Source organism: Netta rufina (genome assembly GCF_964035555.1).
Source record: "Netta rufina genome assembly, chromosome: 1".
In the NCBI taxonomy this organism is placed as follows: Eukaryota; Metazoa; Chordata; class Aves; order Anseriformes; family Anatidae; genus Netta; species Netta rufina.
In genome coordinates, this window is record NC_140123.1 from 32,485,467 (window position 1) to 32,511,167 (window position 25,701).

The 25,701-nt window shown below is 49.3% G+C and overlaps 2 protein-coding genes across 2 annotated transcripts in view; one reads left to right on the plus strand and one right to left on the minus strand.

Annotated features, from left to right (window-relative positions):
• Nucleotides 1–8,128: 8,128 nt before the first annotated feature.
• Nucleotides 8,129–11,739, minus strand: PCDH8 (protocadherin 8; the record flags this gene model as incomplete). Its single annotated transcript, XM_084306257.1, has 3 exons — nt 8,129–8,502; nt 8,972–9,182; nt 9,328–11,739. 3 exons carry the CDS (start codon nt 11,737–11,739, stop codon nt 8,129–8,131), a joined length of 2,997 nt encoding a protein of 998 aa, XP_084162383.1.
• The window catches only part of OLFM4 (olfactomedin 4), a gene marked incomplete at both ends in the record, with an annotated part of 112,326 nt that continues 98,362 nt past the window's right edge, over nt 11,738–25,701 (plus strand). The window contains one exon of the mRNA XM_084285183.1: nt 11,738–11,998. Coding sequence (XP_084141309.1) covers nt 11,738–11,998 — 261 coding nt within the window. The remainder of the gene's footprint in view (nt 11,999–25,701) is intronic.

The following is a 25,701-nucleotide window of genomic DNA, read 5'->3' on the forward strand; positions in this document are numbered from 1 at the left end:
TCTCCCTGGCTGGCCATCTGCTCCTGCTGGGAACCTTTATGGGGACCAATTCAGCTTTCAGTGAGTTTATGCCAAAGGGGAAAGGACAGCCATCCTGCCCCGAAAGCTGGCCACACAGAAGCCAAGCCAGAAGCTTTTTAAAAAGAAGCAGCTTGACCCTGCTGTGGTGGGTGTGAATCCTCACATCCTGCACCCGGGCTGGAAACCCCATAAAAATCAGGAGCCGCGTTAACCAGATTGCTTCTAAATCTTGCAAGAAATCACAGCTTAGCAGAAGACGCTGGATTCGTGGCGTCCACCTCTTACCGCTGGTTTTGGGTTAAAATCGGGGGGGATTTTAGAGCCCCGTGCCCCCGGCAGGGCAGGGATTGCCTTCCCTCCATCCCCACCTAGCGGCCGCAGCCGGGGACAGGGACCCGGGGGGGGGGCCAGGGGGGCAGAGCGGCTCCGGGGCTTCTCCCCCCAACATCCTCCACATCCATCCCCCCTCCCGGGGCGATTTTGGGGGGCTGGTTTAGAAGAAAGCAACCTCCGACTTGGAGGAGCCCTTCAGAAAGAAGCCCCTCTGCGTACACTCAATAATAATGTATTTATATTTTTGGGTGTGTGTGCATGGAGGTGATGGGGCAAATGCTTTCGGGGAGCAGGCACGCTTCGGATCGGTCGATGTGCTTTGATTAATTTGTGTATGAGCTCCTAATGACAAGGCGGCCCTGCCAGGGCGCAGCTTCGCCGCAGAGCTGGCACCAGCTGCAGGCTCCGGCACGGCTACCGACGGAGGCAGCTTCCCTCGCTATCTCATTTATCATCGCTGCTTCCAGTCCAATTTTGTTCACGCCTTACGTTTCTGATTGTCTTGGATTAAACATTACCAGAGGAAATAATACTAATAGCCTTTCACTGTGAAAAAAATCAACTTCTAAGGCGTTTGTTATGGAAAGGATTATAATAAATTAAATGCTTAAACTAGCACTGTGCAAGCATTTTTGTCTTGGATCAAAATGTTTGCACTGGCTGTTTAAACATTTAATTTATTATAATGAGAAATATCATTGTAAAAATAAGCATGTTAATTAAACTTGAGTTTTGCAAATGTGAGTCATCCCATGTGGACACAGTATAATGAATATAGACAGGTAGAGTCTGCGTGCCCTTTTTTTTCTCATTAAGAAAATGAACATTTACATCTTTAAACCCTGCAGCTATTAGTTATTTTTAATGAACTGTGTTGCCATTTCAAAGTTAAGCTCTTATATGATGCAATCAGATATCGCTAGGTCAGGGAAGAACTTTGCTAATTAAGTTGCAGAGAAGTTCTTTGCCACAGATAATTGATTAAAGTTGTTACATGGATAATCAGTTTAGGTAGTTAAATAAATAAAAATAAATAACTGCTAATAAAACCCGGGTCATGGGAGGGTGGCAAAACAAAGCAGAGCCCTGGCCACCCTGGGTCCAACGCATCCATGGGTGTGGAAGCCATGAACCGAACCTCTTTGTGACCACCTGATGGCAAGACGAGGGACCACAGGGACCCTTACAAAGGCAGTTTGGACAGTGGTGGTCTGCTGCCAGCATGGGTGAATGAGGATGAAGGCAGGATGCTCTTTTCCTTTCAAGTGAAGTGATTGAAAGCATTTTTTTTTTTTTTGCCTTCTCCTGCCACTGGTGCATCCTGCTGGTCTCGTCCTGGATTCACCGTCTATGCTAGGCTGTATGCTGATGCTTAGACAAAAAGCACTTGGATTTAGTCCCAGCTCTCTCGCAGATGTGTTGTGTTGCCTTGCACATGTTCCTTTCCCTCCTGGGCCTCCATAAAGTGCTCTGAGATACGAACCTGCAAATGGTAGAGGTAGTGCTACTCTGTTTTAATTAGCATCGCGCCCCCCCTGTGCGTTCGGGGGTATCTCGGATCTCTTGTTATCGTGCCTTACTCGAACAGGCAAAGTCAGAGCGGGCCACCAGCCCTGGCTGAATGCCATTTCTGTAGTGGTCTAGCCCCAAGCGAAGGAGGAGAAACATCTGTGAAACTGAGTTCTGGGGAGGGAGGAGACCTTGGTGAGTTATTGCCCAGGAGCTGCAGCAAAGAGCTGGGGTGGGATGCCCTGCCCAGGGGCTGCTGGGGCAGGGGGACACAGCAAATGCACCGTTCTCCCACATGCAGTGATTCAGGCGGTAGCAAATTTGCAGGGAAATTCAATTTTAAGATCTTGATCTGTGGAGGTGCTTCATTGTACTGTTCTCTAGTTAGTTGTCCAGTCTCTCTGCTTTTCGTGTCTGCTGTAGGGCTTTTGGAAGGTCGAGAGTCTTGAATTTCTTCCAAATCCAGTGGACATGTTTTGAATGAACAGAAAGGATGAAGTAAGCTGAGGAGCCTTTGTTATGTTTTGTACACAGATAGAATTGGTTATTTCACTGGGGAGAGTCCTTCAAAAGCAACAGCCTCTAGAGGACTTAGTTCCATATCATGTGGGCCCCTCTCTCCCGTCCCACCAAACTCTGAGGTTGTCTTTTCCTTTCAGAGTGAGTGGGAGGGAGAAGAGTTTTCCACATGCAGGGAGGAAGCTGTTGCCCTTTCTTCACTCTGTCAAAGTTTTGCAGTGTTGTCTATCATCACGACCTCTGCCAACCTCCCACAGACTTTCCCTCTTCCTGCAGGAGCAAATTCACGCTAGCCCTGAAACATTTTGCTTCAGCCATGGGAAGCATTTCTGCACAGAAAGGGAGGTCCTGCCCCTGGGGCCCTCCACACCCTTGGGATGGAGCACACAGCTGGGGTTACAGCAGCTGCCTGCAGAGCTTGTGGGCCCAGGAGCAGGGCTGTGGAGATGGGCAGGGGCAGCTTGGCAGAGACCTACAGGGACAAAAGTTATTTCTAGCACTCAGATTCAGCCATCCATCCCAAGCCCCTGGCAAGCTGAGAAGATTTTGGTGCCCAGCCATTTATGGTGGGCAGAAAGGCTGTTCCCACTGTCTGCCCATTATAGATCTGGAAGAAAACCAGGACGTGGCTTTGCTATGGTGAGAACAGGGGCCTCTGAAACCACCTGTGAGCTCATGCTGGGATCGAAATGCCCAAATCCCATGGCACTCAGGTAACCTAGAGGACAAGTGTGAATGTAAACTCTTATTGCTGAGGTCCAATATGATGGTTTAAGAAGCACCTGTAAGCTGTAAGCCAGATATTTCATGGCTGGAGGTAGCTGGAGAGATCATGCAGGGATCTGAAGAAGTCACCCAGAAGAGGAGGAGATATCATCTACGTATGGCCTCCCTGGTTATGCGGGGTGGGTGAAGGCAATGGAAGAAAAACAGACGGAATAGGGATCTGTTTTCAAATCTGCATGATGGAGTTGCAACAAAAACATCCACATCTTTTGTATGTGTTTGACTATGGCACCATATGTTATTACTCCCCTACCTTGCAAGGAGGCCGGCAGGTCCTCCTTGCTCCAAAAGTACCAGCAGGACACAGCAGCAGCTGACTCATGAGTGGCTTTACCTGTCACAGGCTAAAATTACTTTTCTCAATTCAGTAGCCATCTGCTCCCTTTCCATTTCAGCTCCCAGGACTGTCACCTTCCCCACAGCATGGAGCAAAGCCACCGAAACCAGCCCCCTCCCAGTTGCTGCATCCCTCCCTCCCTGAGACATTGTCTCCATCTCTCTGGTTTGCTTGTGAGCTTTTTGGAAATGTTCTTTCTTGCTACAAATAACATCGGATGGGCAGCATACCCCAGGAGCCCTGAGAGCAGCGGGGATCCCACTGCCACAGGCATCACAGGCAGGTAGGGAGTGACAAACTGGCTTTGTGCATCCATCAGGAAGGATGGGTTCACGGAAGAATCCTTAAGAAGGGGGAAACCCACCTCCAGGGAGCTTCTCCAAAGCTTCCTCTTAAATAAGGAACACCTGGAATATTTGGTATATAAGGAGGGAAGTACCACTTTCCTCTCCCCAGTTACCAGTCCACATTCTTCAACCTAGATTTGGGGTTAGGTACCATTTGGGGAGTGAGTTGGCTGTACCACTAGTGCTACTATGCATTTAACACATCCAAAAGGATTAGATTCCTCCTTGGCCAACCTTGAAATTGCCTGGAAACCTCCAGAGGTTTTACATTACATATAGGCTGATCTAATTGTTGGCTGCTGCCCAAAAGCACAATCCTGTCTTCTTCCACAGGGGTCCTCCCACAGTTCGCCCCCTCCCTGACTGCATCTGACATTCACCTGACCGCTGGGTGAGCCAAATGTGCACAAGTCAACCCAGTTTTGGTGCTTTTGTACAGTCCTTCTGAGTCCTCAGGCAGGAGAATTGCCTGGGTGCTGGTGGCAAAGGAGTCATGGAGACATGAATATGTCTTATCTGAGACGATGGGACTAAATCTCCTGTCCTGGATGTCACAGGCATATCCTCTCACAAGCATGAGTGCTTCCACCCCATTTTACTAGTGGTCCTGTAGCTAGAGCTTGTGCTGCAGAAACCAGAATTAGGCACCTTGTGGGTGGTGTTCGACTCCATCGCACATCATTAAAGACACAACATCCTCTTGAAAGCATTCAGGAGTCGTAGGAGAGAAAGCAGGTCAGAGGGAACTTGATTTTTTTTTTTTTCTAAAATACCACAGGAGGCATCTCAGATCTTGTTTCCTTGGTGTGTTTACATGTTGTAGCATTGTTTGTCTTTAGCTAGAATAAGAAACCATGCAGATCTCTCCTGCTGTACTGGGCCAAGGGTGATACGGTCAGTCTTCAGTCAAGTTCCCTTGAAAAGCCTCTCTTAGTGCCAAAAGCAGGCAGTGCTGCCCTGCTGTGCCTTGCCTGAAGTCTCCAGGGTATTGTACCTGCATTGTCATGGCTGCGTGGATACTGCTGAAAACACTTCTGTGTTTGTACTGTTTTAGTCCTCTCCCTTGTTGCTAAAGAAATTGGACATTGACCTCTAGTTGTGAGTCTGCTGGTCTCGTGTAGCCTGGCTTGATGCCACCAGTAGGTATCTCCATTCTCTGGAGATCTCTACACCTCTCTAGGTGGCTACCAGAGACTTCTGCAGGAGCAGGCTTGGGTTCAGTGATAGGGATGATGCCACACCATGTTTGGTGAATAAATGTAGTTTAATCGACAGGCCTGCATTAACTTCTGAAGTATGTGAGCAAAAATATCAATTATGTTAATTAACAAATAAAAGGAAAAAAAAAACAACACACACACTAGGACATACACAGTGAAATAGCATCAACAAAGCAAACACTTGATTCAAGGACCCTGCGTGGGAGCTGAGCCTTGGGTCCCCATCTCCACTCATCTGCACTTTGGATGATTTATACTGTTACATGGGGGAGCCTGGGGATTTCTCTCAACTAATTTAGGCATCTAAATGTTAAAGGAGCTTGGGCAGGCAAAGGGAAGAATAGGAGCATCAGTGGTTCACCCAAGTTGTCCCCATTGCTCCTCTCCAAGATATGACACGAAGTTCTCGGGAAGAGGTCCACGAATTTCCACTAGCTAGAGAGTCACTGCAAAGGGGGTGGCTCAGACTGAAATGCTGAAGTTCTACCCTGGCAGATGAACCCCACTTTTTACTGGCATCACCCAGGACCCCAGATCAGACAAACCCAGACTCTGATGAGACTAGATGCCAAAGGCTGCTCTGAGAACAGGAACAGGTGGCTTTTTTGCCCCCACTCTGCAACTGCCTCACTTTCAGGTGGCCCAAACTCCTCGTTGGACAGCGAGGAACATTACACCACGCTGTAGGAGGGCAGAGGCTGTGCTACAGACGTGCGCATGAGCCGGGCACCTCAACTCAACCACCCTTTGGCAGCAGTTACCTCCAAGCCAGGAGAGCCTTGGGACCTGCTTTGAAGGTATTGAGGTATGTATCCAAGGCATTTGAACTGGATCATGAAGAACTAGCTTATCAGACTGCCCTCCTTTTTTGGCAGAGAGCCTTTTCCTCTCCGCTTTCAGAGTTATGACTAATTACTCCTCATGCAGGCTTGCTGCTCTGAATCACTGATGATTAGCTGGCAGAGAGGCTCCGAGCCTTCCTTCTCAGCACCCACCCTTCAGCCCCAACTTCAGCTCTAAATTTAACCAAGACGACCCTTTTAGTTAATTAGACGCATCCTGGTTTTTACTACCACATTTCGATAAATCACCAGTCTCGCCCATTCTCCTGATTGTAAAAGCTCTATCACAGGCATTGCTTCCCAGTCTCGTCTTGCAGCAGCCTGATATCAATCCCCTTCAGATATGTGCACGACAACAGAGTCTCTGATGCTCTCTGCCCACCACAAATCTTCGTGCAGGGTCTTTTATAAAGTCCCTGCTAAAACTGAGAGAGTGTGCATGAAAACTTGGTCAGGCTCTGCCACCCTTGCCATGCTTGAGAAAGCTGAAGTCAGGGGAGGAAGGAAATTTCTCTCTGTTAAGTGACATGCAGGCAGGATATTGTTTTCTGCTTACAAAGTCTAATAAGGCCTTGTTTATGTCTAAGAAGGCTTTATATTTTCTTTGTGAGTCATCTTCTATATATATGCACCATACTAATTGGGCATCTAATTGAAAAATTAATGATAAAAAACAAAGCTTTGCCACGTACAATTTTCTAGGTTATTGACATATACAAAATGTGAAGTTATATACTCAAAGTGAGGAACAATTCTTCCTTTCAGAAAAGTCTATGTTAATATTAAAACTCTAAAATAAGCATTATCACTGGTATAAGCAGTTTTGAACACGTGCTTCAGTTTGTCTCATTAAATGCTATTCCACTCATGATTTCAGCAGAAGGATTTGATATCTGTTTTTTACTTGAAACTTTTGAGGGGTGGGAATTTCTAAGCTAGATAATTATTATTTCTTTTGTTCAGACCTTTGTCATTTCTGGAAAGAGGCAAAATACATACTAGAGAATCTCAACATAATCAACATCTATTTTTTCTCTTGTATGCACAAATATAGAACTCTCACTTGGTATATAAACAGGCGTACAAAACTTAAACATAAGTTACTGTCCTTTGGTACAGCTGCTTTAACCATGTGTAGACCTCTAAGCACAGTACCTGTGCAGCTTTACCCAAATCAGTCTTAGCCCTGTGAAAAAAGCAAAGCACTCAAGTGGTTGCTGATGCAAAGAGGTTTTCGCATCACGAACACTTCAGCTGACTGACGTAGTTTCATTCAAGTTACACTGATTACCACCAGCAGAGGATCAGGCTGAAAGAGCTCAGCCCAGGCAGCAAAAAGCAGCTCTAGCACGTACCTTTCCTTTCTCTGCACCTCATCATTACAAACTCTAGAGCTACATCTCCAGGGAGGTGGTGCTGGAGATGAGGAACAGGTGAGACCAGAGGAAGCATCCTTCACATTCCTCCCCCCCTACATTTTTCTGCACAGAACAGTTTTGTTGACCTGTAAAGACATATAAGGTCTGAAGCACAAAAATCCATGGACAGATCCCTCCAACACATCACAAAACCTTTATTAGTGTTTATCAGTGACACAGATTACAGGAACCAAAGGCAATTAAATAACATTTAACTTTAAAACTGACCACAGACTCAAGAAATACAAGTCACATTTGGCAAGTCAAACTTCTCAGTACACTGGGTTGCTTAGGTTATTATACTGTGAAAGAGGAATTTCCCTTACAAGATTCTACATATTCAGGATATTATTAATTATTGTGTCTTTCAGACAGTTCCTTTGGCAAGAATTCCCATTTTTAAGCTTTTATTATATAAAAATATAACCAATTTTTCATTATGTACAAACATTACATTACACACTGTACAGGTTAAAAACACTACAAAAATGGCAGGCCATGGGCAAACCAAAATTAAAAAAAAATAATGTAGAAAACATCAAAAGAAACAAAAAATTAAATACTGCACATTTCATAAAAATTACATTAACTACAAACAATTCCATTTTTTTTTGTTTGCAAATACCAAACAGAACCGACGTGATTGGAAATCTTTCCCAACAACTTCATGTTTTAAGGCACATCTTGCATATTTACATGTACAACACTGGATCTGGTCAATAACTTAAAGGCTCCCGGGAGCGACCGAGCCGTGTGCGTGTGGGGAAGTGTGTATGGGGCTGAGGAACGGGTAGGGCTACACTTTCTCGGTGGTATCAGTCTGGGGACCCAGGTATCTAGTCGAGGGGGCTGGGTAGAGGGGCACCCCGATCTCCTGGAGGTCGGGGAGCCGCGCGGGACGTGGTGGGGAGAGCAGCGTGATCGTCCGGTCAAAGTCCCTGTGCAGCACCTTCTCGTAGACGCTCTGGAGCCCCACTGTCTTCGGCAGCTGGGCCTGGTAAAAGTTGTCCCTGCGGAGGGGGTCCCTGGGCAAGGAGGTGCTTTTGCAGAAGGTGGAGAGGGGCGCCGAGGGGTGGGGAGAGGGGTGGGGGTTGGCTCGGCCGCAGGACGGGCTCCAGCAGCGGTCCGAGTGACCCAGGATCTTGCACTCAGCTGTACAAGCCCACAGACCTAGAGGGAGCAAGAAACCTGTGGTTACTGCAGGGACAAACCCGCGCCATCCCTAATCCTCAGAGTTATCAATCACGGGATGACTCAGTCGGGCAGCGATGCTCTACGGCACAATGAAAAGGCACACTGGGGAAGGCAGGGCTACGTCATTTTGCTACGGGCGCTTCTCACAGTTTAACTTTCAGGGAAAATTTTTGGGGAGGGGAAAAAAAAAAAAAAAAAGCACACACAATTCTAAAGCACTTCCAGCTCTGCTAATTCGTGCTGGATGCTCGGTGTGGAGAGAAAGCAGCATTTAGCAGCCTGCTGGGAAGAGGCAGGCAGTTTGAGTCAGGCAGCTCTGGAAGGAAGCATCAGGTTCCCCTCCCCACCAGCCCCCAGCTATTCACAGCACCCTGACAGGTCCCTCCATGCACCCCCCTGTCCGTCTGTCTGTCCGGACAGCTGGGAGCAGGGGCTGACTCCTTACCATTCTGCATGTGCGTGATGAGGTCCTTCTTCAGGGCATCTCCGCTGATGTCCGAGTCGCTGTCATTGAAATCACTGTCGCCTTTGCCACTGTCTTTGCCGCTGAACTTCTCTGCCTCTCGGCCGGAGATGGTGTTGAAGGAGTGCCCCTTCCAGATGGCCACGGGGGGAGCAGGCTCTTTGCCAAAGCTCGGAGCAGCAGCAAAACCCTGCTGAGGTGGGGGGGGGTCAAAGGAGAGGGAAGAAGTATAGGGTAAATTGACATCAGAACTGCATCTCTGTGATTTTACATCCCCCCTCTCCATGCACAACCCTCTCCTTCCACCCTCCCCTTCCCAGGACACGGCAGGACCTTACCTCCCCGCTGGGTCCTCTGAGCCTCTTCTGACCCTCGTAGAGGCCAGTGCTGTCGCTGCTGCTCTCAGCGGCAGAGATCTCTTCGGCTGCCGGAGAAGGGTCGGGGCTGGTGAAAGAGGTTTTGCTGGGAAAGGTTCGTACCTCAAACACATTTCCCCTCGGGCTGCCGTCCTCCTGCCGGCCCTTCTCCAGGTGGGAGATGTCTATCTGCTCCTTCAAGGAGGTGTTGTTTTTGATCTCGTTCCCCTTCTTGCGCCTGTTGCAGGTGGTGGCGATGGTGATGATGGCCACCAGGAGGAGGGTGCAGCTGCCTGCCAGGACGATGATCACGATCAGAGGGATGTCCCACTGCAAAGCCTTTCCTTCCCAGGAGCTGGGCTTGGCTACCTCCTGAATACTGGAAGGAGCGGTGGCGGTCACCAGGAAGTTGACTGTGGCAGTCGTGGCCAGAGGGGGTCTGCCATTGTCTGTCACGGTGAGGATGACCTTGAACAGCTGTCCCAGCTCTTCAGAGAGGTCGCCCGTCAGCACAATGTCCCCAGTGCTCGGGTTAATAGTGAAAAGGTCCTGCTGGGGCTCTTCCAGGAAGGCAAAGGTGAGCTCAGCATTGGCCCCATCATCTGCATCTCGAGCTTTGATCTGGGCCACCAGGGAGTCACGGGAGGTCTTGCTGGACACGCCGATTTCCACTGACCCATTGGTGAGCACTGGGTGGATGATGACGGGAGGGTTGTCGTTCTGGTCCACCATCCTCACCTTGACAAGAGTGCTGCTGGAGAGCTGTGGGGAGCCTCCATCGGTGGCCTGGATCCTCAGGTCCAGCTGCTTGAGTATCTCATAGTTGAACGTCCTAAGGGCATAGATGGCCCCAGTGGCGGGATCCACTGAGACATAGGTGGAGATGGGGGCCCCCATGACTTGGGTCTCCAGCAGTCTGTAGGTGACCTTACCATTGTGGCCAAGATCAGGGTCTCGGGCCACCACAGTGGTGATGTAGGCGCCTGGGGGGTTGTTCTCCGGCACAGCCACCTCATAGAGGGGCTTGGCAAAGAGTGGTGCGTTGTCGTTCTCATCGCTCACCCGCACCGTGTACTGGCGGACGGTCTTGAAGGGCGGTGAGCCCAGGTCCTCAGCCACCACGGTGAGGTTATACTCAGGGATGCGCTCACGGTCCAGTGCTGCCGTGGTGACGATCATGTAGCTGTCCTCGTAGGCACGCTGCAAGGCAAAGTGGTCATGGCCACGGAGGCTGCAGCGCACTTGCCCGTTGGCGCCCGAGTCACGGTCAGAGGCACTGACCAGGGCCACAAAGCTCTCGCTGGCCGCTGCCTCACTGACGTAGGCCACGCCGGCGGCACTGCCGGCACCACGGAGGGCACTGATGCTGATGCGTGGCGCGTTGTCATTGACATCGGCGAGGCGCACGATGACAGTGCAGGTGGCAGCACGGGGGCTGGCGCCACGGTCCTGGGCACGCACGTCCAGCTCATAGGTGCGGGTGCGCTCATAGTCCACGGCGGCCTCCAGTGTCAGGCGGCCAGAGCGCGGGTCGAGGCGGAAGAGCCGCCGTGCCTCGGGGGGCACCTGGCTGCCAAAGGCGTAGACCACTTCCCCATTGGGGCCCTCATCAGGGTCATCGGCATCCAGGTCGAGCAGCAGGGAGCCGGGTGGCGCATCCTCAGGCAGCTCCACTGTGACTGAGCCCCGGGCGAAAGTGGGGCTGTTGTCATTGGCGTCGAGGACACGGACATGCACGGTGGCTGTGCCTGAGCGTGCTGGGCTGCCGCCGTCCTTGGCCACCAGTTCCAGGGTGTAGGAGGGCTGGCGCTCACGGTCCAGCTCCTGGAGCAGCACCAGGTCGGCGCAGCGTGCCCCATCTGCTCGCGTCTGTGCCTCCACTCCAAAGTGGCTGTTGAGGGAGACCTGGAAGCTCTGGATGGAGTTGGAGCCCACGTCCTCATCCACCGCCACCTCCAGCGGGAGGCGCGTGCCAGGTGCGGCACTCTCCGACACCTCCAGCGTCATCTGCGCCCGGGGGAAGCGCGGCGCGTTGTCATTGATGTCGCGCACCTCCAGCTCCACGTGCACCAGGCGGTAGCGCTCCCTCCAGCAGCTCACCACGTCGAAGGCCAGCACGCACTGCGGGGCCTGCCCACACAGCCGCTCCCGGTCCAGCCCCGCTTCCCCGATGCTCAGCTGCCCGTCCTCCTCCCGCACCCGCACCAGCGAGCTGTTGCTGAACTGCCGCATCAGTCGGAAGCTCATCTCCCCGGGAGCCTTCACCGGCATCTCATCGGCCAGCGTGCCGATCACCGTGCCCGGAGCCCCTTCCTCGTCGGTGCGGTACCTCACCGTCTTGCAGCGGGACATGGCCAGCAGGCAGCTGGCTGCCAGCAGCCGCAGCGGGCCCATGGCACCTGCGGGGCGCGGGGATGGACGCGGATCCGCTCGCCCACCGCCCACCAGCGCCGTCTGCACCCCTCCGCGCCCCGGCGCCGCCTTTAATAGACGGCGCTATGCAAATGGCGGCCCGGAGGAGCCAATGGGAGCGGCGCGGGGGGCGCCGCCCGGACACCCCCTCCGCGGGGCGGCTGCGGCGGCCGGGGCGGCGGGCAGCGAGGGGCGCCCGCCTTTGTTCGCGAGAACTCTGCGGGGCGGGGGGCTCGTTTCGGCATTTTTTTTTCCTTTTTTCACTCCCCTCCCGTTTTTTTCCCGCTTTTTAGTTTCCGTGTATTTCATCTTTTTTCCCCCTGTTTTTTATTTATTTTTCTGCTTTCATTTTTTATTTATGTTTTTCTTTCTTTCTCTGTCCCCCCTTTTCTTTCTTTCTTCCCCTTCCTTTTCCCTCCGGAGGCTCCCGGCGGCGGACAGGTGCTGCCATGGGCTGTGCCGTGCCGTGCCATCCCATGCCGTGCCGTGACATCCTATCCCGTGCCGTGACATCCCATCCCGTGCCGTGCCATCCCATCCCATCCCGTGCCGTGACATCCCATCCCATCCCGTGCCATGGCATCCCGTGCCGTGACATCCCGTGCCGTAGCATCCCATCCCGTGCCGTGCCGTGCCGTGCCGTGCCGTGCCGGTCCGCGGGAGGGTGCGGGCGGGCGCGGGCCGGCTCAGCGGGGCGCGGCCGGGGGGGTTTCGGTCGCTTTCACATCCGCGCCCGCGGTGGTGTGTTCCTCGCGTGAGAGCCTGTGATCCGCGCTGTAAGTCGCCTTTCAGGAGGTGTCCCCGCATGCTTTAGTATGCATGTCACCGCCCGGGTTTCTTAAGCCTGGGGCACTAGCAGGCGAAAGGGAAAAAAAAAAAAAAAGAAAGAAAGAAAGAAAGAAAAAAAAAAGTTCCAAATAGGATTTAGCATAAGCTTGAGGAGATTTGGAAAGGTTTCAAAGATCAGGCTGTATCAAAGGCTTATGAAGCCCTCGTTAGCTGCAGAAATATAATAGCATGGCAGGCTATCCCATTTGAGGAACCAATGTCTGTATTATTTCACTATGACAGGCTAAAGGGAGAGAAAGTTGAACAGTTTCCACAGAGGAGTTGGACTAAGTTGAATATAATGAGCAAACGCCACATGTATCCATTATGTCCCCCTATTCATTCCCAATCACTGCCATAACTCTTTGACTAAACGATGATGAGCGCTGAATTACACACAATGCCCAGCTCATATTAAAATACATTTAAGACCTATCCCTCCTGGTGCCCTGTTACGCCTATTCACGGGATTTTCTTTTTTGTCCTAATAGGGCCTCTCTGGGAAGCAACACCAGCCTCGTTCCAGCAGAACAAAATAACAGCATGAGGCTGAAACCTGGCACGGACCGGGGGAACGAAGCCATCTGCCCGCCGCTGCACCGGGGTCCCCCAAAGCCGCGTGTCCTTCCTCCACCCTCCTCCTCCTCTTCCATCCTTCTCCTCCTCCTCCTCCTCTCCTCCATCCTCTCCTCTTCCTCGGCCGGGACGGACCAGCGGGGCTGGGGGGCGGATAGGGGGGCTCCAGCCCCGGTTCCTACCCCCCTCCCGGCTCTCTCCCCGTTGCAGGGGGCTCCCCGGGGTCCCCTTTGGCCGCCGCGTTGCGCTGCGCGGGCGTTGCGCGGGGGTTGCGCGGGGCGGCACGCGAACGCGGCGGGCCCGCAGCGCCGGCTTATGGAAATGGGATTTAAGGAGCGCAGCAGCGCTCGCTGCGGGGACGAGGGGGGAGCAAAGGGGGGTGGTGGTGGTGGTGGGGGGGGTAGACACGCACCGCCGCCGACAAAAGCTCCCCAAACGCCTTCTTTCCATACCAAAAGGCTCCGCCGAGCTCTTTTCTCCGGCCCCTAGGAGCTCCGCGGGAGGGAGGGGAGATGCGGTGCCGGGGAGGGTTGGAGCGGGTCGTGTTGGAGCGGGTCATGTTGGAACGGGATGCGTGGGACCGGGTTGTGTTGGCCCGGGATGTGTTGGACCGGGTCATGTTGGGCCGGGGGCTGCGCGCCTGGGAACGGGGCCGCTGGCCGGGAGCGGGCAGCGGGCAGCGGGGCGGCCCCTCGTGTGTAACAGGATTATCTTTGCCATTTCAAGTTCCATACAGCATGTAATTTATTTTTAATTAGGATTAGATCGAGCAGGGAAGGAGACCAGACCGTCCCCCCCGTCTTCCCCCCCGCCTTCACCCTACCCCTTTGCCCCCCGTCCCCGTAAAGGCATGGCTATTCCAGGAGGAGCTTGTATTCTTTATATAAAATCAATCAATCAATACAACAGGGCTCGCATTCACCTCCCACGCATTTTGCAGGAGAAAAGGGTGCAAAGAAATGTATCTTCCATGCGTACTCAAATATCTGCATCAGGACGGGCTTGGAAAGCCTTCTCCCTTCTCATCTATGCATTCCCCATCTCACAGACTCTCTCGATCCAAACCCTTTCTTAAAAGGGTCCCAGTGGGGTCTTGCTCCTCTTGCCTTTTTTTTTTTTTTTTTTTTTTTCCTGAGGTCAAAATGCACTTTCTGTCTGCTCGAGTTATTATTTTTCCACAATCGTGATTCTGAGTTAAAAAAAAAATACATATCAGTCGCTCCACTGGAGCAAAGCCTTCTCCCCAATAGTTTGGATAAAGTCCATTACAGAAATGTTCGTAAAGGCTAGTGAAGAATCTTGTTTTACAGCTCAAAAAATAAACATACGGATCAGCTGCGTTAAAAGCGCTTCTTTGAAATATTATGGTTAAACAGCCCAGATTGGTTGATTGCTCCATGCAGGGACATATGTTCTCGCAAACTGTGTGTATTGTTACTAATGGGGATTCTCACACCACAGCCTTCTTTTGAATCGGAGGCACTGGAGGTTTATCCGGAGCTGTTGAGAGGTTGTTTTAATAATTCACCAGCCCTCTTGCACTTAGTGCTGTTGCGGAGACTCGGAGCCTGCTAAGAAGGAGGCATTTTGTGGTGTCCGGAGCTCTGATCTCCACTGCCAAGCTCCTTCCCGGACCTCTTTGATGCAGAAAGCAAAGCTGCTCTGAGAGGTGGGTGTCAGGACAAGAAAAAAGCAAAAGACTCCCCACCCATCCCCATGAGCCTGAATCTCAGGGTAATGCCTTGCTCTCAAGGGCTGAAAGCACTCCCAGCCCACCAGCCTGATGCCAACAGCAACCAAGTTGGACTGATGGCCAACAAATCGCTGCAGGTTCCTCTTTCTAGTTTTAATTTTGCATTCCCCTCAATTCTGATCCAGTAAAGCTTGTGGGTGCTCTGCTCCTCTCCCCAAACAGTCATGGCCTTACAGAGGGTGACAAAAAGTCAGGATCTTCTCCTCTTCTTCCCTTCACACTTCCAGCTGTGGGGGCTGTGAGGGAAGGCAGGACTCTCATAGGGCCCAGCATGTACCTCAGCACCACATACACCTTGAGGGAGCAACTTAATGCATGGGACCATGGAAGCAAGCCATGATTTATATAGAGGTGACTGTGTTACATTTGAGATTTTTGGAGCACCAGGCTCTGGATATGAACATCCCTCTCTCTCCTTGGCCCTGATCCCCCTCAGCACAAGCTGCATGATGGCTGCATGCTCTTGGGGTGGTGGGGTGGGATGCTACAAGGACATGACATTGACATGCCTTGACTTTGTCCAGGCTTTGCTGAGCCTGGAAAGCAATATGGGTGAGTCTGGTATTTGGGTGAGGTTCCGTCCAATTTCTCTCCAACCCTGAAGCTGGGACACAGCATGTCCCCCCACCCCACATCTCCGAGCCTGCAGAGCTGGTGGCACAAAGTCCCTCCTTGGAAACCCGTCTCCCTTTTCTCTCAGCCCCTGCCTCTTTCTTCTCTGGCACCATGGCTCGGCTGCCTTTGAGTGATCTACAAAAACAAAGGAGCTCCTTCTGCTTCCCGGCCTAAACAATCTCCCCCTGTTTAATCACTTCTGCTGCAACCAAGGAAGTGTGGGTTAACCTGTCAAGCTCCACAAGCCCAGGCTGACCAAAACTCTGGAAAACAAAGGAGTGGAACGAAGCGGCAAAGGGTTTTGTTGCTCCGTGGCTGTTTGTGTTTGAGGGGAGCACACGGCATTGTCTCTGGCCTTGTAGGCTATAGAAGAGAGAGCTGCCATCCTTCCCGTGAGCCGCAGTTGGGTACCAGGGTTATAAATCACCCCGATCATCTGCTTGTTATATTTGCTTCAAATGCTTCCCTGCCTCTGTCTCCCTTCTGTGAAACGTGAGCTATAAAATGAGAGTTTGTTCTGCAGAATAAAGAAATCGTGTGCCCGTACCCCCCACCCGGCAAGCAGTTCTGATTCCGCAAGGAATTTATTTTTTAATTGGATTAATTTCTAGCCTCTCTCAGAGTAGCAGCTGGGGTCTTTGATTCGAGAGGTTAAAACAAAGGGGAGGGAAACAAAGGACCAGTTCTTCGCATTCCCCACACAGCATGGGCCTCGTGTGTGCTGCCTGGAGGTATCCCTGGAGCAGTGCATTCCTCGAGGTCTGCAGCTAGGGTCCTCTGGGGGATTTTTGGGGTATTCCCTGGTCTGTCTTGCCTTTGAGGTGATGACAGGGGACTGGGAAAATCCTTGAGGTGGCTAGGCCTGAGTTTTTCCCTCCTACCCCAGCACCCAGGCCATGGTCCCACATATCCTTAAACTCGTGGTGCAAAGGAGTCAAGCACCTGCTGGCACTTTTGTACCTCCTCTCTTCTGCCCCCCCCTTCGCCAGCTCTCTGTACTTTTTCTGCACGAGAAGAGATCGATGAGGCTTCGCAGCTGTTAAATCACGAGCCAGGTGCCCAGGCTCAGTTCTCAGCTCTGTGATCTGGAGCAAGCTAATGAAGCCCAGCTCCACCAAGGTCTGGGGTATTTAGGTACTCAGCTGCCATCGAGTCCAGTGGGGATTTGACATCTTTTAGCATGGATGAGGGCTTTAGGCTCTCTCAGACTCAGCCCCTCATGTCTGCAGAGCACTTGGGTACCACGCAGAGCAGTTGCAATGACAGAACACTGCAACCTGTGGGTATGCCAGGTGATGACAGCCCAAATCCTGCTACGTGCCCAGCACCAGGCCTGTTACTAGATCAGAGGCATCCTTAGGAAGAACAACCTTTATTACACAGGTTCTTTCTGCCTATTTTACTTTGCTGCTTTTTATTTTAGGGGTCAGAGCAGTAGGACATTAAACAGGGGAACCAGAAAGTTTCTCTCCCTGGATGTTGTGAATAGAAGCTCGCTCTCTGTGGCTGCTCCCATACACCTGGCTGGGATGCCTTTCATACCACTTTGAAGGTGTTCAGGTTGGTATATTTGGCTTTCCTCCAGCAGCTCCTTGTTTCCTCCTGGGCCTCATTCGTGCTCTCCTCCTTGAAGGACTGTTTGGGATTTCAGACTCTTACGAATGATGAATGGGAGGAAGAAATCCACCTTTCAGCTACCACGAAGATGTACAGCCCTCTGTGAACACTTATGTGTGGCTGTTGGGATGGGCTCCACTGACTTCTCAGGGAGGCAGCTCACTCGCTGTTTCGCAAGCAAGATCCCTTGCTGGATGTCCTTCCTCTGCCCCTGGCCAGACAGCTGCCCTTGCCCTGTACCACACCAAATAAGCATGGCCTCATCCCTCTGCCTCCTTCCTAACATTTCTCATATTCCCCCACACTTGATTCCTTGGCCCCTTTGCTGATAGACATGGCAGGGGGAGGCTCTGTGAAGTGATCTTCTTTGGGTTCTTGGAGATGGAGGAGTCACAGTTACATGGTGCCATGTTTGAGCTAATTAGTCCCTTGTCACAGCAGGGTTAATGAGCTTGGGTGCAGTGCCATAGCTTCTGAGTTTTGGGCTGGTTTTCACAGCTTTGCCCATTTGTACCCTGAACTTCTGGTTGTTTCTGAGAGGGGGGAAAAATGCAAGGGGGAGGCAGGGGCTCAGCCTTTGTGCTGGAGGCTGGAGGGAAATCTCTGCCTCCATCTCGCCTCTCCTTCTCCCCCCCCCACTCCCCCCCTGTCCTCCATCTCAATCGGCTTGCAAAGTCAGAGCCCCCAGCTGTGCAGGACTAAGTCTCTCCTTCTCCCAGCCTCCCGAGCGGCAGCAGGCTGTGAGCAAGAGCGTGCCGCGCGTCACTTCTCTTCAAGAGCCCGCGACCGCGGGGGGACGAGCCCGGGCGCCGGCGGCTGCTGTGCTTGGCCGCCTGCCAGGGAATGGGCTCTATTCACACTGAGCATCTTCACTCTGCCGGCCGCTTTCGGGGGGCTTAAGCATCCTGCCTGGGGGCTGCCACACCGCGTTGCCCTCTTGGTGCTCTTTGCTGTCCAACACCCAGTGCTGAGGTATGACCACAAGGCAAGGAGCACTGTTTGCCCACTCCAAGCTGAGGGAGCTGTGATTTTCTGCCATCTGGTCCTCCTAGGTGCTGGCAGGAGCCCCCCGGTCCCCTTGGGAGATGCTGGAGCCCGTAGGCTGGCTTGGCTTGCTGGCATCCTCACGCATGGATCCCCTTCCCTGCTGCCAAGCCTGAGTCTTTATTTCTGCATGACAAGGAGTCTTCTCTGCCTGACAGTTAAGACAGTGATGAATTCAGTCTGTCTGAGACCCACCTCACTGTCTCCACCTTTGGTACATCATCTTTCTCATCAGGATGGATTTTAGATTTGAGAACTACCAGCATCTTGCTGCCCAAAATGCAATCTGATCTGAGGCAGAGCAAGGTGGGGAAATGGCACACAACAACAAAGAGGTTGTTTTGGCCAAAGAGCAAGCACGTCCTCTTACAAGAAATTTGGAAAGAATTAGTATTCATACAGACTGGATGAGAAGGCAACTTCTCAGAAGTTTGTGTTCCTAAATTGTTGCGGTACTCTTGAGTGTTTTGCACAGGACTTCTGTTTCAAGGGTTTCTGTACCACCTGTAGCTGACTTCATGAGTGTGGATGCTAAGAGAAAACTTCTTTTTCCTCTTTTTTTTTTTTTTTTTTTTTTTTTTTTTGTCCTAATATCTCTTCTTTGACCTCAGCAGGACTTTGACCTCCAGAGCTACAAAATGTTCCTGTACTCACTGCTCTTCTTTCATGTGTGGCATTAGTTTCATCTCCACGTACACTTTGCTGAACAGATTCAGCTGAGAAAGCACAATGCTGGGTCTGGGTGGCATGACCTGGACCAGGAGCTGCTGGCAGCCCAGGGATGACCTGGGACAGAGGAGATATTTCCCATGGCTGAGGGATGCATCCGTGCCCAGGTGTGTTTGTCTGTCTTTAGGAGATAGCTCCTCAGTCCCCAGATGTCACCATCTCCACCTGCAACTGTAAGTGTGCGCCACAGCAGGGTGATGACACAATCTGGATACCACATGCAGTCTCTATGGCTACATCCATAACACCGAATAAAATGCTCTGTCCCCTGGGTCTGCTTAGCGTACTTCCGTAGATGGAGCCTGTGGTGATATGGCCCTTTTCCAATTTGGTGGGAATTACCTGTTTGTCTTGCTAGGTTTAACTGTCTGGTGCAATCACTTATTTCATTCACTTGAAAAAGAGGTGCCCAATTTTTCATGCCACCCTTGCATGCAGCTTTTTGCCTCTGGAACCGAATAGAAATACAGAAACCAGCACACATTTCACACATGATCCCCAGGAAAAAAAGTCATCCATCCTAAATGCCCACAGAATTCTGTTTTGAAATGTTAAATGAATTGTTGTTGCTTTTTAAGTGCAGTAATAAATGTAGAGAATGATCTCCCTAAAAAGAAAGCTCAAGGCTTAGAGGATAGGTGTTAAAGAAACACATCAAATTAGACAAAATCGGCATAAAACCTGTGTTATCCCCAAAAATAAAGTCTGACGGCTCAAGCGACTCTTCTGCTTGCTTCTGTACTGAACATCAAATTCATGTTTCTGCCTAAAAGGATTTTCATCCCTGCAGCAAACAGATCTGAGATGTTTGTTTTGCGGTGGAGGCAAGTGGTGGTGGTGTGTGAGAGGCAGAAAATGATGCGATTGGGCACGGTTTGTGAGCCAAGGGTCACAGACGGGTGAAGCCTCACACAGGTTAAAATAAACATTCAGAGATGCTGGCAGAGCATGCCGAACACTTATAACTGCAGAGGTTTGAGATGTGTGTGTATGTATGTGTTATATATTATAATGAATATGGTAATTACAGGAGGTAATTTATAATATGTGTGTATCATATACGAGTGCCTCCTCAGTAGGCTAAACAATGCCATGAAAGTCTAAAGAAATGTGAAATCTAATTACTGTAGCTGTGTTAGTGAAGTAATAAGGAGCTCGAGAGTGTGACTGATAAGCAATTAGATACTAGACTAATGAGCAAGCTGTCTGCAGTCCATCAAAAAGAGTAAGGGAAGCTTGTGTAAGACACACCTGGCATTGCAAAGAGGAAGATATAAACACAGTTTTCCAAGATACATAAGACAACAGGAAGACATGATGCTCACTAATGACTGGAGATTGTGCGCTTAGCTCCAGGATAAAGTCATGAACCAGTTAAAAAATGTGTGGCAGACCCACAGGGGACAAAGGACAAGGCATTAGGCATTGGCAGCAAGTATGCACAGGGGAGAGGTAGCTTGGATTCAAGGTGTTGGATTAGTGGCTCTCCAGTATTGTGTTTGCTATTCTGTATTTCCCTAAAAAGCAGGTGAGAAATTGATATTGGGCTGGATGTGTGGTTGCAATGGGAGCCTGGTCCCAGTAGAGCCAGTCTGGCAATAGGCAGCAGTACTGGAAGTGCTGAGAAAGGCATTCCAGGCTCTGCATGTCCTACAGGGAGTCCTGTAATAACCACACTCATCTTGTATGGAAGACTGTCTCCAGGAGCTTATACTTCACCAAGTATTAACTGTTTAAGCTGAAATTTTCTGTGCTGGATATCTGCTTCAGGCTGCTGGTTCTTTTTGAGGGAAAGTTTTAGCTGAAGCTGTTTGGTTATCTCTGGAAAGGAGGCTAGGATAAATTTATCCTAGGCTTTTTTAATGGTTGTTTTGCCTGTGGGATAAATATCCAGGCTCTCCCATTTTTCTTTTTTCTTTTTTTTTTTCTTTTCTTTTTTTTTTTTTTCTTTTTCTTTTTTTCTTTTAAACCATACAATTTTCATGGTTTGGTTTGAGGACTTCAAATTTTGCAAGAAGATTCCCTGCTATAGCAGGTGAGTTTCATTTTTGTGAGCATTCAACCAAACTGGGATGTACATTTGAAATATTACATCCCGTGGATGTTAAACAGAGATTTAGCAGATAAATACCCCCAGATTTTACCTGTAGTGAGAGCACTGTGAGCTTAGCCAGGACTGGCTTTTGTTTTAAGCACAGGCTGGGCAGATCCAGAGGCCTGAAAGCAGTCATCATCTCTCTGTGGCCTCAGCCAGGTGAAGAAAGAAGATGCTGGGTGTGAATGAAACAGGGATGAGAGTCTGGGAAAAGAGAAGTCAAAAGACTCTGTTCCTGTCATAGTGCCTTACTTCTTGGTCTGCCAGAATCTTGGATTGCTATTCCAGATATTTTTGAAAAAGCATGATTTTCTCTGCTATGGGGAAAATGATGTCAAAACTGAATAGCAAAATATCTCCTACTGGCTTCAAGAAAGGTTGGACGTAACAACCCAGTGCTGGTCTTGGCTCTGTGCCTCCTCTAACAAGTCATGGTCCATGGTGTGATGGAACTAAAGCTTACAACCTGGAGACTACTGCTGGAGAAGTTCTGTTTTTCCAGCATATTGTACCTTAAAGTCTCTGGGGACATGTATAGAGTGTCACTGAGTTGGCGATGTCAGGAGAAAAAAAGTGAGGAGAAAGCAGGCCTGGAGTGTTTCAGCTTGGATGTGCAAAATTAGCGGATACAACCTACTAACTTGCATCGCCATGTGGCTCAGCTCACCAGCTGTAATACAGAGCTAATGATACACCCTTTTTTCACAGGTTCATTATGGAAATAAGATAATTAACATCTGTGAATCACGCTAATTTAAGAGTGGAGAAGGCCAAAGAACAGGCTGTGAAAAAATTATTACTTTTATCCCAAGCAGGACTTGAGTGGTATTGGGAAACTGTGGCATGAGGCAAGAAAACAGAACAAACACTGAGGAGATGAAGGCTCTCAGGCCTACAGAGCATAGCCGGAGTCCAGTGGAGAAATAACACTTCACTGTGGAAACAAGGATCATACCACAGCATGACTGGGGCTGCAAAGACCACCTTAGGCCCCATATTTCCCAGTTAAGTGTTTGACTTTGCAGTCTTAACATCGTGCTTCCAAGAAAGTTCTCCTGGGTGCCATATCTATCGAAATATATATGTCTGTGGAGGGAAGAACCTCTTCTGCATGCCCTGAAATCATCCATGTTGCTTGTGGTGTGGTGAGGGTTTAGAGCTGTGATTGCTTATTAAGCAACAAACTTAGGCTGCCCAGATGGCGACGGCTTTTTTCGTTGTCCTCCAAGTACGCAGTGACCTTCTCGGCTTCCTTTTCCCCACAGCTGTAAACTTCTCAGCTCTTAGCCTGATGAGGAAGAAACCTCTTCACCAGGCTGCCTCAGTAATGTGGTGTTTGAGAATAAATAACATTGAAGTCTTCTGTATTAAAGGGAGACTGCAGCTTTTGGAAAAGGAAAACAGGCTTCTAAAGTGATCAAAAGCCAAAAACCCAGTTCAGCTTTCACCTTGAGCTGAAACTGTGAAGAACTTATTTTACACAACCAAAAATAATACTCAGGCACAGTTTGGTTAACCTTTGTCTTGTGAGTTCAAAGATCTAGGTATGTACTACTGAGCCATGGCTTCTCTGTATGTTCTCAGGCCAGACATCTCCTTGTCTTACAGCTGAAGTAGGTCCCTCTGTGGGAAGCTGAAGGACCTGGAAGGGCTGAGGGAAAGGCAATTTGCTTTCTGGGTGGCAGCAAGGGCATGTGTAGGCTGAGTTGCTGGAAGAGCAAGGATTTGGGGATGACCATCAGTAGGATCCAGTAGGATCAGTAGATCAGTAGGATCTCCTGGGGTGCAGGCAAAGCATGACCTGGGGACCACTTCCAGAAGGGTATTACATGCCTTTTTGCTGTCGTAAATATGCTAATCCTAAGCATGTGGGGAGTTTTATCGACGGACTCAGCTGGACTCTCATGTTTGCTATATCACCTCCACAAATCGATTGCAGTTAAGTAGGGAGCAGACCCGTCTGGATGTGTGCATGCCTCAAGCGAGTCATCAGGCGATCCTATTAATATAACATCCTTGTCTCCTTTCTGCTCCCCCTTCTGTGGCTCATCCCACTCTCTTTCCACCTTCTGTTGAGTCTGTGAACTCATGTCCTTCCAGTCTCCCCACAGTGTGTCTAGCTTGCTCATGGAGAATAACCCTGAAAAAAGCAACAGATACTCTTACAAGCAAGGGCATATTGCAGTACAGAGCATTTAATGGAGGGATCTGTTATGCTGCACAAGGCGTTATTTAGGGGCATGGCGTCAGGACGTAAGGAATATTTGTAAGATGGTTCTCAAAAATGTTTATAGGCAGACTCAGACTGTGCATAGCATGCTGGCTGATGTACTGTGTCAAAGCACAATGTCCAACATAATGCTGGTAATGCAAGCTGCCCTCCTAGCTTGTCCATTTCCATTCGCAATATTTCATCTGAAAGCCCTCTTTAATCATAAGCAGATAGGAAATTATTTATTACAGAGTGCCAAAGGTGCACATGGTGCTTTACAAACATGCGAGGGGACAGGTTGCTGCCCTGAAGAACTTGCTGTTGGGTTTAGACAAATACAATAAGAATGAAAAAAGTTTGGGGGTTAAAACTTTCAGCAGACAAATAAGTGCCTGTATACAAGCACATCAGTCACAGTACATAGAAATATTCTCTTTTCTGAGTCAGTTGTTCAGCTGTGTCACATCTCCCGCTGAAGCTGACAAACTGGTAGCTCCTTAGGTAGAAAATGCTTGTATTTTAATGCTTCTTATGTCAGGAATTATTAAACCAACGTAAATATAAAAAACAACTGAAGGGACAAAGTTATATTTCAGGATGACCTGCAGCATCTAAAATGGAAACAGTAGCCAAACTAGCAAGAAGCAAAGTCAGATTTTGTTTTGTTCAGATAATTTATGCTCACGATGTAATGCTGATATAATTTATGTTGCATTGAGTGCTTTGTTTCCTATGAAATTTGACTGTGCAACAGGATGATGTGAGTAATACTTCAAGGCAGGATTTTTACAGATTACTCTTGTAGCGAATATACACAGATTTTACTGGTCTTTCCTGTGACAAGAAGGAAAGGAGTAAGAAAGAAAGAAAAAAAGAAGGCAAAAGTACAAGGTAATACCCATGTATGATTGCATCCTTATATCAACGATAACATTTTGCTCACAGCCTATATAATTTGTGTGTGTGTGTGTACTTTAAAGAAAAAAAAAAGTTTTTGAAATTATGGACTGATTAATGTACTTTAATATACAGAGCAGTACTGAGGCGGTCATCCAGTCCTCAGTCCTCTGCTCCATACCTCTTTTTTTTTTTTTTTTTTTTGTTGTTTATCCATCAATCAAGAAGTCCAGCCCTTGCGCTACAAATCAGCTAAGAGAGATCCTGCTCCTGTGTTGTGGAAAAGTTCACAGCAAAGCGAGTAGTCCTTAACAGCAGTACCTAGATTTATAAATGATGACAGCAGAAATAGGGCTCATTGGCTACATTTTACGGGCAGTCATTAACAAAAGCCCTTATTTAACAAATCTGAGGAAATGGTCGTGTAATGGGCTTCTCGGATTCAAGGTGAATCAAAGGAAAATCTCATCCAGGAGGACGGGGATGCTCTGCCAGTACCACCACAGCATGGCCACATGACATCCCCAGCAGCAGCCAGGGGGCTGTTGGTGCAGCTGCCCACAGACCCTGCCAAGGAGCCAGATGATGCTGGAAGAATATCTTTCCCAGCCCTGGATCGGGTTGCTCTTGGCTTGTTCTCTGGCTGCAGGAGCTGGAGCTCATTGCTGGGCAGATAAACAGAGAGACTAATAAAGGAGGCGAGGAGCTGTCGATCGTTTGAGCAAATTGGAGGTGTGCTGTTTAGCTGAGGAGTGCTGCAATCCCTGATAAAAATCACTTGGTGGTTGACACTTGATCCAGGATTAAAGTGCGCATGTAGCTCTTGGAAGAGAGCTCTCTTCTCCCCCCAAGCAGTCCCTCTCCCCAAATGATTTAATCCTGTGCATAATTACACGTGTTAAAAAAAAAAAAAAAAACAAAAAACAAAAAACAACCCTAACTCTTTCAGAGCTGATTTTTTTTGTAATTCCCATAATTGGCAAGTGGCTGCACATGGGGGAAAAAAGGGGAGAAGGCTTTGATTTTTTTTTTTTCAAGCTGAAAATGTGCAAGCCCTGTGTGGGTTAGGTCCTTTAGATATTTAAAAAGATTGAAACAACTTCAAAGGAGACATTCTGTTCTATCAGGTTGAGTATATTTTAATATTAGCAAGTTTTTTTTTTTTTTTTTTTATTAAGAGATCCATTCTCTTGAGGAAATAAAACATTCTGAAATACTTCATCCAGAATGGTTTTTCATTGTTTTTAAAGAGACAACACAGCATTTCAAGCATGCTGGATCAGGGTAAATGTCCTCATTTCTGCTTATCAGCTTTGGCTGCTCCCTGTTATCTTGTGCTTGTTGCTGGTTATGTAAATTCAAATTTTCTGTCAACAGACTGATGTTTTTTTTGGAGACAAAAAGGGAAAAGTATTTGGTTGCAGTACTTTCTATTTACCTGTTGAGTTCCAATACGTTGTGGCTGAGCAGGGTGAGGACAGCGATGTGGACCTTAGGGCAATGCCATCCCTTCAGAGACACGAGGGACTTCTCCCTTAGGGACTTAGAGACTTCTTTTAGGGAGATTTCCAGAATTCG